Raw genomic sequence first — 12,804 nt, forward strand, 5'->3', positions numbered from 1 at the left:
CAGCCCGATTAGTGTCAGTCGGCGTAGAAATGCCCACCCACGGGTTTCCAGCGGCGTGTTGCGTCTTCTAGAGTGCCTGGTGACCAAATTAAACGGAAGGAAATGACAATGCTCATCGTACAATATTGCAGCTAACATAAAGGGTCAACAGAAATAGCGAATCTATGCTGCACAGGCGCATTGCCGCGACGGGCGGCGGCAGCATTGGTTATGCAGCTTCTATTCCAGGCAAAATGGTGTCCGCTAGATTAAAGTGAAGCACAATGCTTATTTTATCAAAACCACGTTCACGGTGAAGCGTAAAGCACCAACGTGAGTCGCGATGCATGTTCAGTTGCAGTGCATGGCTACCGACAGCGCACAAAGAACCGGCGCATCCGTGCTCGCATCGCAGTTGACTGCGCCGCAAATATCGGCATGTTTTCTTCTTCGACGAAATTTATAATAATAGCAATCATCATCAGCAGCAGCAGCCTATTTTGTGCCCACTGCAGGATGGGGGCGTTGCCAGGGGGGGGGTTATGAAACTTCACTCCCCCCCCCCCGCTTGAAATTTTTTCGTGTCGTCGTGCACCGCCGACCAAAATAATCCGGCGCCAGATGACTTTTGTCTAGAATGTCTCTTTTATGCTAGGAAAAACATTTTGGCGCGAACATTGCAAACTCGGGCTGGATTTCGCGGCAACTCCCATGCACCTTGAGTCACACAAGACAAAGAGCCCTATCCCAGCACAAAGTTTCAATGGCGTTTAGTTGGAGAGCGGGCTCGTCGCGGCATCTCGCGGAGGCCGCAGAATCTACGGAGCGCATGGATTTAAATTGCGAAACTTTATGGGCTCATAAACGCTCTCATAAAAGTTCTCATAAAGTTCTGATGCGAAAGGTGCATTAACATTTCCTAAGTCGTGCTTTAGATTGTCAGTTTCGGAACTTTGTGGGTCTAATGTTCTTATAAGCATTTCATACCAAAGGTGCATTGAATTTTCTAGTCATACAACAGACCACGCAACGAGGCAAGTCAAACCAACACACTATCATACAAGTTGGCAAAGCACGCAGCAAGGTCTTATGATACGAAGCGTTGTGGCGGTTCATTTACGCCGTCATGCCACAGAAAAGAATATCAACATTTATTTCACCTGCACCAAACCATTGATGTCATGACAGTAAAGCCAGCAAAGGTAACTACGTTCTTATTTATATCTTACTTTGACTTTTATTGGCGAGGACACATTCAGCCTCTTCAATTTTCTTGTCCTCGCTACTCACGGGCTGCCAGAGTCAGCCAGAGCGCATGCGATTTTCTCGTGCTGCTCCAACCACCGTGCGGCGCAATTTGGTGAGCGTTTATTTTTCTCTGGCAGAGTGGAATTTGGCCTGCCAGAGTTTTGGACGCTTTCTGGCTAGCCGTCTAGAAAAAGAAACAATGGTCGCTCACCGCCATCACTGTGGGGACTCGATGGATTGCAACGCCTCCGCTTGAGGGCATCCCCTTCACTTCAATGCTATTGCAAGCTCTCCAGGAAATTCTTTTGTCTCGCCGGTGTAGGACACCGAGCAGTATGCGTGTGGTTCTCTGTGGACCAAGCGTCTCACGTTTTCTTCGATATTCCTTCGGTAGCCTCATGAGGTGCCCAAAGTAGGCATTCGATTGTGGCCAACATGCTTTCGTTCGCGTTTTTTTTTTCTCTTCGGTGCCCCCGCCCCACAAAAGAAAGACTTCGTTGCGGCGCAGGGAATTTTCGCATGGGGAAAGTTCGATTTTGTTGCTACTTTTACGGAATGTGATCGGCCAAGGGACTCTGATACTCTTATTATATTACTGCGATAGCAATTATATGGACACTTCAGGCGCATTCCTGCTGTCGCCATCATGTTCCGTGTAAACTCCAAGAGCTGAAATCGAAAGTTTGACGACAGCCCGTCTGGCCGGAAAAAATACATGTTGAATAAACGCGAAATGACTGCGGGATTTCAAAGTCTGAACGACGATCACTACAAGCCAGAATATCGGAAAATGCTGGAAAATGATACCTTCTATGCCCGTCGCCGACTAGAGTTCCTGTGCCCAGCCCAATTTGCTGCAATACAGCTACATGCTAACTTTCAAGCAAGCATGAGAACACGAAATAACGACGTCCCCACCATGCCAAGCTGGAAAGGCTGCGACAATCCCGAAACGGTACGTCCCGAAGTTTTCCAAGAGAGGCTAAACACATTATTTCTTCCTATAAAGCTGACAAAGCGGAACTCTCGGTCCTGAGCCTTGGTCTAAACTTTATCACAGAGCGCACACGAGATACGAAGTAGCTGATTTGTGCTGTTGAAAAGGCTGGTAAGCCAAGTCGGCTCTAGTAGACGTGACGAAGGTCGCACACGTGTTATTAACGTGCTTTCTAGAAGATCCGCGCTGTCGCTAGAGGAACATAAGGCAATCGACCGGCTTCGAAGCAATCAAGGCATCATCATTCTTCCGGCTGATGAAGGAAATGCAACTGTTTTGCTTGATAGTAGTGACTACGCAAAAGCGATGCTGGCACTGGTTAGTGACGCCTATACCTGTATCTATACCTATACTCGCCGATACTATACCTATACTCGCCTGACGTGTGATCCTACAGGAAAACTGGGATATGTAGATGATTGCTTCTGCATGATTTATAAGGATGTACTCGCTGCCTTCACTGCTCCCCTTAACAACGTGGAACAGGCTATTCAGTTTACTGTCGAGCAAGAAGCATACCGTTTCTTGAAGCGCGGTGACTCTTGCATGTTTTTCAACGTCTACAGGAAGCCCTTGCATACAGGCCGGTACCTGCATTTTAACTCGGTACATCCGCTCTCACACAAAAGGTTATGCTGTTCCAGCGAGCAAAAACCATTTGCACAAGACAGGAGGACTGCACGCGTGATGCTGAAAGCATCTGTGAAGATTTAAGAACCTGTGGCTACCCCCCATCCTTTTTGTCCTCGGTGAGGAAAAAAAGTGTCACTCCCTGAAAGACAGCGTTCTACGTCGTCTCCGAAGTCAGCTGCCATTCCATATGCCCCTGGCACAAGTAAGACCATCGCTCATATCATGCGCAGGTACGACGCCAAATTGCGCGTGTGCCAACCGGCAAACTAAGAAACTCTGGTGTAGTCTACGCCATGGATGATGTGCAAGAACTGTGATTACTAGTATATCGGCGAGACAGGGGACTTCAAGAAACGTGTGAAACAGCATGATTGAGATGTCAAGAAATGGCACGTGGCCTCAACTACCCTTGCTAAACATGTGGAATCCACAGGCCACAATGTTGACTGGACAAATACATGTGTCCTGGCCAAGGAAAAGAAGCTTGCGTCAAGCCTGCATCTAAAATCCTTGCACATACAGCCAACGCCGTACACGCTGAATAGGCGTGATGGGACACTTCCGATGGCGTACACTCGCTGCTTCCGTCACGTACTGAAAGGTACTTAAATACGTTGCATCTCTGATGGGTTTTATTGTGAACAAAGCTCCCGTATGGAGAACCGAAACGTCATTAAATTTTCAGTTATCTTGACCGGTGTATCTTTTCGCGCTTATTTATCAAACTTCAAGGGCTATAGCATCGTCACCGCGCGCCACATGCTGTACGCGCAAGTGAAGCGTAGGGGCGAGGGGAATAGGTTAGCCGACGACAATGGTGGATCAGCCTTGTGCGCGCAAAAGAGAAAAGCGGGGAGGAAGCACCCTGCCTTCCGTTGCGCGCGATGCATCGGGGAGAGTGGAGGAAGAGAGGCGGGGCGGGCCTTAGGATTCTGTGATCTGTGAACATGTGATCGCGCAACATATTTATTTGCCTTGTTTCATGCTATATACGAAGTGTTTTTGTTTGGATACGTAGATTTGTTGGAGACTTGTATGTGTATTTACATATCTTGTTGCGAGCTTTTGTTTATACATGCAGGGAACTTGGTTTCCAGTTACGCTTTTTTGTCAAGCTGTATCTTCATTTGTATATTCCATTGTATCTTCGCATTTCTAATGTATATATTGCAGAACTCCTGCTTTTTATATGCGCTATCTGTTGCGACTATAATTTTGGGGCAATTACTCACAATACACGACCGTGACAGCTCCTCCGGCGCAATAAATTGGAACGAAGGACAGCGTCATTGATATTTTTCCCTGACAGTTACACATGTACAAAAGTGTAAGGAAGGTTCCTGAATTACAATGTTTCTTTAAGTATTTGTCCCCAACTTCTTAATTTCATGGCCTTCAAGTTTTTCATATCAGCGGCACGCACTGCTTTGCTGGTTTCTAACTGATATACTTCAATATCTATATAATAGAATTATTCTTCTTATTATTATTTATTTGTAGTTGTATTTTCTTTTTAAATAGGCAAAGAAGGTGGAAGCATTGATATCAATGATTTCTGCCACAGTTTTTTGGGACATACCAATACATTCTCTTATGAAAAAGTACATATTTTATATGTCTTGAGAGTGCGTAGCGCCCAAAAATTTGGTTGCAGCATCTTTGGTAATGGCAATGCAGTCATCATTGATGTATTTCACCCCTCGACAAATTCTACAAGGAGCAGGACGTGCTAGAACGTGAGCGCCCCCCCCCCCCCTCGAATGACATTTCTGGCTACGCCACTGCTGCAAGATGACGGATACGTTAAGGCGGCAACTACGGCAACAAGACACTGCTGCTTGGGAGCGTCAACGCTTTGCTCTTAGGTGCCATCAGCTACAGATTCGAAGTGGATCAGAAAAAGGCCTAGCGACGACATCGGTGGCGAGCGATCAGGTGAGGCTGCCGGTGACGCCAGAGCGTAGCCGCGCTCACTCCTCTGTAACTGAATGGCCACGTCGCTGAGCCGCAGGGAGATTTCGCAGGGAAATTTGAGTGATAGGCAGATCCCGTCGTTTGCCAGCAAGACCGCCGAAAGCCGGCAGTCGGCGAATTCTAAACTGAATGCAGAGAGTGGCCGTGTCACTAACGGCGACGCGCCTTCAGTCAGAACCGGCGCCGTCGACGTCATTAGCGGCTGCAACGAAGTCAACAAGACGAAATCGTGGACCTGTCACTATATGCGTCAGGAATATGCAGAAACGGACGAAATGTTAGCTTATTTGAATCGCGATGGCGTTTGTAGCTTCTTTTCACTATTGAATTGTACTTCGCTGGACCCCTGAACCGTTGTCAGATATCGTTTTCTGAACCTAGAAAACAATTTACTGTGTGCAATACTCGCCCTTTTCTTGTTATATATTGTATCAAGGAGCTATTACAGTCAGTGGATCCTTATGAAACCGTACGGCAACACAATCGCGATGTGCGCTTGCAGTTGTTGGTGCATGGTTCCCATGCGGCTTTCTCCGCAAGGCTCGTCTAGGTCGTTTTTCACAAGCAAATTCGTCCTCGATGATCGTCCTCTTCACTGCTTCTCAATACTCACACACAGAGAAACCAAAAAGAAAGCTACGCCAACCTTGCTAAGGTTACAGTTTCAGAAAACTTAAAAACAAAGGGATCCTTGCGGCCCCATGTTTGTTTGGGAGACTAAAGGCGCTTTGTTAGTTGCGGTGCTGCAGGCCGTTGTTTACGTGGGCGCACTGGGCAGCGCTGGTTTCGAATACGCCGTTTGTTTGCGATGTGTGGAGACCGGGCTAGTTGGTATTCGATATTCATCAAAGAGCGCAAAAGCAGACACAGAACACAAAGAGAAGCGACAAGGACAAGCGCTAATCAGAAAGAAGCATGAATATGTAACCTCGCATACATGATTAGAAGCACATATTTATCCACGTTATCAAGACTACTACTTAATCTTCAAGAAAGCACCAAGCCTAAGTGGCTCCCCACTTGCCCCAGATGCCCCGAAGTAAGCAAATTCTCTATCCGTCAATACTAAGGAAGGTTTACTGATGCAGTTGCCTCTGCAATGCAGCAGCTTTTCCAAGAGAGAAAGCTAACAAGAAACTTTCAATGGTATTGACGTTTCAGTTTGAAGTATGAGTGTGAACTTCTTGTGTTGCCATTTAGCAAAAGGAAACGGGAAATAAGTAATGGTGCGGTGCCTATACGGACACCTCTTTACCACATAGAAGTGGCAGAGAAAAAAACAGCTTATCAAGGCTTGAATACCGGTCGAAATTATTTGGCGTAGGTAGGATCATGATTGGGAGCATTTGCGGTGAAGGTAGCCCTACTAGACTTAATAATAAAAAAAGTTTGAATATAGATTGGAAGGGACATTTCATTCCGCTGCCAGAATTTTACATTATTCGAATAGTTCTATTGTTTGATGGTTTGCATTTGTGGAGCGGCAGCAACTCCTAATGCCTGCTTTTTGCTGACAACGTTCTTATGTTGCATAATTCACCCGTTTCAATTTCCTGTAGCTACTGTAAAAGCAAATTATTGTTGATCAGTGTAAGCCTCGTAGATGAATTCCAGAATGTTACTGATGAGATCAGAGGGCGGCATGCACCCCCGGCTTTCTTACCTATGCGTTCAAGAGTGTGAAAGCCTGCGAATGGCAAACACATGCCCTTGCTGAATAAGTTAGTGGTGTCACCTACAAGCTTATTGGCGAATATTGGGCCTAAATTGTGGAAACACTCTATCTTGAACATTTCAAGGGCTATCACTGACGATGCACACACATTCCAAGCGAAATAAATAAAAAATATTTATAGAGCCGAACGCAACAATTATTGGGCTAATGCCATTTTCGTATTGGAACGAGATCTCTCTTCTCTAAATGTGGCATCCTTGATAGTTTCGACTACTAGATTTCTCCAGAAGACTCGCGATGTAAATTACGAATGTTATATTCCTCATGTTCTTACTGTAGTACCTGATGACGTTTAAATAGCCGTGAAAGCACTGAGATCAGAGCATATAATACTTGATAATTGCTCCAGAAAGCAGTTACTTTGTCGGTCGTCAAGGAAACTGATTTCCGGAGTATCCCACGCTAACACATTTTGGCAGCAAATGTGAAACAGAAGGCGCATGAAATATAGGGTGTTGCTGTTCGCTTTATTTGTTTGAGAATGAATATCATACTGTACATCCTATGGTCAGACGTGTCATTAAGTTTAAACAGAAAAAGCGGTTTCACATTTTTCAAAACTGCATAGAGGTTTTTACGGTGTTCAATTTAAAACAACGGCGTTCACAACTGATACTTAATGCGCTCTCCCAAGTGTTACACTATACACATGCATCAGTTTACACAGAACACGCCCTTCACCTCTTGCCATGGCATAGGGGGTGGTTCGAGCTCCTGAAAGGCGTTTCATCGTAGGGAGCGGCACATAGCGCTTCACCTATTTTCAGGATATTGCATTACAGTTCAGTCATATGAGATAAACTTATTATAGAGCTTAGACGTCGCAAGTGTATTACAGCCGTGTGTACACCGATGACAGCTTCCCAGTAACTACAACTTGTAGAAATATAATTGCAACTGCCATATTAACGTAACGGCTAGTACACAGGCGTCATCAGCAGCAAGCATTGGGGTACACTAGTTTCTTTTACTATGGAGTATGCATATTCCACCAGATTGAAATGTCAAGTGGTGTGTCATTGTTGGTTATTGGCCTGCATGAACTTCATGATAATTTCTCCTTGTTTGCGCTAGAGATCATTGCTGCTACGACTTTAAATGGTGGGTGCCTGATTACAGCACCCATTGAGAATAGTCCCTGAATCTTTAATGATCAGTGAGCATATTCAATAATGAAACAATTTTAGGAATTTTCAACAAAATTAACACCTTTTGCCTTCAACTGTGATGTTTATCAAATTCTAGCGTTCGCACGACTGCAGAAGTTTTGACTGCAGGATATCAGTTTACATAAAAGAGTGCATTAGTGTGCTTGACACCTTGTCGGCAACGTTCGGCTGTACAGAATGTCATGAATTTTCTTATGCATCCATCATCATCTCACGAAGCACTCATTTTGGAGTTGTAATGCTAAATTAATAAAAATATCATTTGATCTTCTAACAAACATAATCGTGCCCGCTCATTATTTTATTCTGCTGAATATATACCTAGTGGTTTAATAGCATGATTGACACTGTGAGTGTCAATGTGGTGTGTAATCAATTTGTGTAAGCGGAAGTTTTATAATTTTGGAGCTATTTTCGATGACTTGAATTATTATTGCAGAATGCTGCTTGCTTCTGTCACTTATTGTTACCAAACTTCACTTTTGATTGTTACAACTATTATAATAAAGTTTCCTTGCACTCCTGACAACCTATTCAACATGAAGCCACCTGTGTTAAAAGAAAGCAGCTAATGGTTTGCCAAGAACTCAGGTCCATTGAGACCATTACATATTAAGCTTAGACCTGTGGATGGTACTGCTTAATGAATGCTCATCCAGTAGAACTGCCGATAACATTTTCTCCCAATAAAATAAAATTCAGTCTTTGAACAACAGGCGAACTTACACTTGTTTGAAGAATGACTCATTTCATTGTTCAAGTAAGACGGAGGTTGAACAAGCAACGGAGAATCTTCAAAACTTAAGAAGTGGTAGTAATATAAACTGTGCTCGACTTCTCGAGATCTTGCCGTGGTTATTACATTGCCCGTCCCATTCTTTTTTCAGATACTGTTCATTGTTATTTTATAGTGATACCCGGCTAACTTTTCATCTCCTTAGTTATTTAATATTTGGCCAATACCTTGTTCTTCATCGGCTTTCGACAAAACGTATATTCATAATCGGCCTTCATTTGCAATTTCCCCTGATGTTAGTGAAACACATCCTGATAAAAAGTTTATTTTCGTAATTCTTCTTTCCGTGTGTGTCAAACATTTAAACTGTTCAATTCCTCTTTTCATTTTGACAAGACTAGGTATACTAGATCAATGCCTGCTTAGATGTGTATACCCTTGTCCCTCTTGGTCATTCCTCCTCTTTCTAAAAGCTGACAGATCTGCCCCTACCCGCTCCATCACAATAGCTGCCAAGCACACCATTCCTTCTTTTATTTTATCACTTCGCCTTCTCTTCACCTACTATAGGCACCTGCTTCTCCGTCCCTAGTTAATGTAAGGGTGAGCGAGCTACGTACAGGCAAATACGCCGCTGAGGAAAACAGTTGATGCCCTGATAACAAGTAGATTTGTCGAAACATGACCTGCAGTTACATTCCTTCTTCCAACAATGTTAATCCATGTTTATGTTTTTTTAAAAACGAGTGTTCCAAGAAAACGAAATTGGTTCTGTGATCTCCCCTTCTCACATATGTCAGTGTGTCGGCCAGTCAATTCCCTCAATAGCGACCTGCTGCTGCTGGGATGAGCTGCCTTCATAACGGTTGCATTAAAGTATGTATGCTATCATGACAAAATAGGCAGGGACCGCGAGTGTCGAGCGAACTGCATTGGCGCGCTATCAGCCTGATCAGCCACGCTATCATCGGCGTTCAAGACCATAGGAAAGCACGGGCCACGTATGCACTTCCTGTACGCGGATGTTAGTGCGGTTGATCCCGGCAGATACGCAGTGATAAAATTCAGTTTACGTTTGCGCGTCCTGGGCACATTTGTTCCCGATCGTACATTCTCCGAAAACGAACATGTTATTTAAAACGTAACACAGGAAAGCTTCTATGTTAACGGCTGGACCGTAGCGCTAGTACAGATTCAGCATACACAGTCTTCTGTTTTCTGAATACGCGAAGCACATGTATTCAACGGTGGATCCCTATATTAGAGATTCAGTATAAAGAGTCTTCCGTTTTCTAAATACGAAAGCACTAGCATTTTGTATAACGGTCTGTATGTTGCGCCTGTCGGTTTTACTGAAAACACCTTTCCTTACGGAAATGTTCTGTCCGCAATTAGTAGGAGATATTGCTGTATAACTACACAAATTTTGTATGGTGCACTCTGAATTGTATTTTTTCCCATCGGAATGTATAACCAAACAAAACAATTTAGATATGAACAATAAAAGCTCACCGACGATTACGATACTCCGCAATTCAAATTTTGAGCACCGCTCCAGCCGTGCTTTCATTGTGCGTTAGGTTGACTAGCGTGAACAATTTGTCTCATGCGCCATGTCGTCAACGGAGCGTAGTGTAGCGGAACTGCATCGCTAATCGTGCCGCGTGGGCGCGATTCACAGCACCCGACGTAGACATAGCTCTGCTCATGTAGCTCTTTGCTTATATACAGACGACGCGCGCTACTCCGGCGCCATCTCGTAGCCGCAAATCCCGTCATGCACGGCACTACGGTTTTCTTCTCAAACTTTCGCCATACCCTCCTCCTCAGCTTTCCCTAATGACTGCGCTGCATCGTGCTCCTCCGCTTTCCTCCTCGCGTTCTCTTTGTTATCGCTATCTTCAATCCGTTCTCCACGCTTAACATTGCATCCTTTTGCTGTGCTCATTCTCTCGGTTACGAGGCCACCGAGGCATGACGCCGACGCTCGCCGCAGCAACGGGTGCCTAAGAGCTGCGCTCTAATGAGAAATAAATAAATAAATTTTTACAAGGTCGCATACAATCCATTGACTGCTGACAGGCTCATCTGAAAGCATTCACGATTCGTTTTATAAATATCCGAATTAGAAGGTGTCGCCTTTAATTCGCGCTGACTACTCCTTTTAACGTAGAGATATGAAAAAAAAGATGTAATCTAAGCGCATTAAAATTAAATGTCAACACACGATGACAATAGCACAAAGTCCAGTCACATAGGTGCAATATAGTAAACACACAGTTCGTTCCCATTACTGCACTAGAATCAGGTCGCATAAAGAAAGAACGGATGAGTTTCAAATAAACATACATGAATCCAGGTAATCAAATGATCAAACATCGGTAAAAAGATCCCGTAGATTGAGCTTACCAGAGTTAAACACTCTACTACAGTTTCCGAGAATATTGTTTGCTTCTAAGACTCTTTGGAAGACAAGTAACGCTCGTCTTTACAGTAAATGGTTTGGCCAAGGACCTAGAATCTTTCCGAGGCTGAAAGGCCTGAGTCCTAATGCCCCTAAATCACGTCCGGAACGTTTGCTGTATGCGTGGTGTCGCGGACATTCTAACAGAAGATGCCACACATCCTCATCCGCGTGGCAACAAGTGCTTTCTGGACTATCAGCTCTTCAAATCTTTTGTAGAAAGGACTTTGTACATGCAGTACCGAGCAGTAAACGTTGAATGTGCGTTTCAAAGGCTCTGGATGTGTCCAATGTGGGCGGGATTTTAAATTGAAGTGACGGACTCAAGTGAAATAAATCTGAACATTTTTAGTTCTGATGATACAGTGCCGCTTTGCAACAGGCTGCGATCAGATCTCTCTTAGTATGTGCCGCCATTTCCCTTGCGTTAGAGGGAGACCATATGTGGCGTTAATAACATGCGCTTTTTCAGCAACGTTGTCTGCTTCAACATTCCCAGGAATATGGCATTGGCCGGGTATCTATTGGAACATCACTGTGCGATTCTCTTCACTTGATTTTGTGAGTTACTTTAGCCTTTCGTGAACATCCGCCATATTTTACGACTTGCCAATGTCGCCATGAAGTGACGACAAAGCTGCATGCGACTCACAAAAGGTGTCCGATTGTTTCCCTTTCTGCATTGAATTGATGTATCGTAAAAAAGGCAACATTGCACAAAGCTCTGCTGTAGTTGATGATGTCTTGAGAGACCGTTTAAATTACCCTAAATTTTGAAACGTTTCTCTAATGTACACAATTATAGTGCAGAATTATACTGAGAAATGAGGCTCCGACCTGCGGGCGCTGCGAATGCTTCTGGCTGCCAGGAACCTTTGGGCTACCATTTGGTCCATGCCTTCACGCACCAAGTGGAAAGGCACGCTGGCTACCGCGCACGCCCACACGGTCTCGTCGCTGCTGACGTGCACTTCCAGTCTGATGAAATATTGGAGAAAGCAAATTAGGCGCTAATGATATCGACAGTCAGTATACCTTGTCATTCGCCAATGATAGCAGATTTCTTGTCTTTCACTTCGCAATTTTAATGCATTTTAGACAAAAGACGCATTCTTGTACACTTGCGTTTCTTAATTGCAACCTTCAACGGATGTACGCGCGTCTGCTATGCCGTGGCTTAATTAGGGAGTATGTTTGCACAAGGTTCTTGGTATTTTCCGTGAAAGTAGCGGTTAAGATTTAGTGTTGTTCCTCATAGATTTTATATGCATGAAATGCTTTCGGCCTCCGTCGTCGGCGGCCTTCGAGTGACCTTGAGCCAAAAGCGAGAGCTGTTATCTGGGCATTCAAACCTGAACAACCGGGCAACCTGCCAAAACTTGGGAAGATGCTGTCTCTGGCCCCTGGCTCCCAATTGTTGGTCCAGAGCCGCATTATATGCGCTAGCTACTGACCAAACAACCTTCAAAAATATTGTGTCCGAGTTGTTCCCTATGTTAACAATATCACTCAAGCTGTAACACCTAGTATGCTGAAGTTTAATTTGTCATTTCCAATAGTGACATTCAAAAGCCACATAAAGGGCACTATACACATCACTGTCATCTATTGGTACTGAGACAAGGTTTTCTCTGCGCTTTTGAACGCCAGCGGTTTACGAGTTCCGCAGCGCGTGTTTTGCGTCCCGTCAAGAGATGGGGCTACGCTGCATAACTCCTCCTTTAGGCGCTTTTCTTCTTCTAGCTGGGCAGTTCTCTCTGCCTCCCTGGCGCCTTTCGCTCCCTGTCGTGCCGCCTTCAGCAAGTTTTCGTATAGCTGGGCAGCGTCCATACGGACAAGTGCACAGCATGGCATGGTGCGATGTGGTGC

The 12,804-nt window shown here is 44.7% G+C and overlaps 1 protein-coding gene across 1 annotated transcript in view; it reads right to left on the minus strand.

The window, feature by feature from the left end:
- Positions 1–12,804, minus strand: part of LOC142558323 (putative sodium-dependent multivitamin transporter) — a 129,644-nt gene that overhangs the window by 37,704 nt on the left and 79,136 nt on the right. The window contains exon 7 of the mRNA XM_075670470.1: positions 11,773–11,913. Within this exon, the coding sequence (XP_075526585.1) occupies positions 11,773–11,913 (141 nt within the window). The remainder of the gene's footprint in view (positions 1–11,772; positions 11,914–12,804) is intronic.

The sequence above is a fragment of the Dermacentor variabilis genome, chromosome 9, assembly GCF_050947875.1.
Source record: "Dermacentor variabilis isolate Ectoservices chromosome 9, ASM5094787v1, whole genome shotgun sequence".
NCBI classification, from domain to species: Eukaryota; Metazoa; Arthropoda; class Arachnida; order Ixodida; family Ixodidae; genus Dermacentor; species Dermacentor variabilis.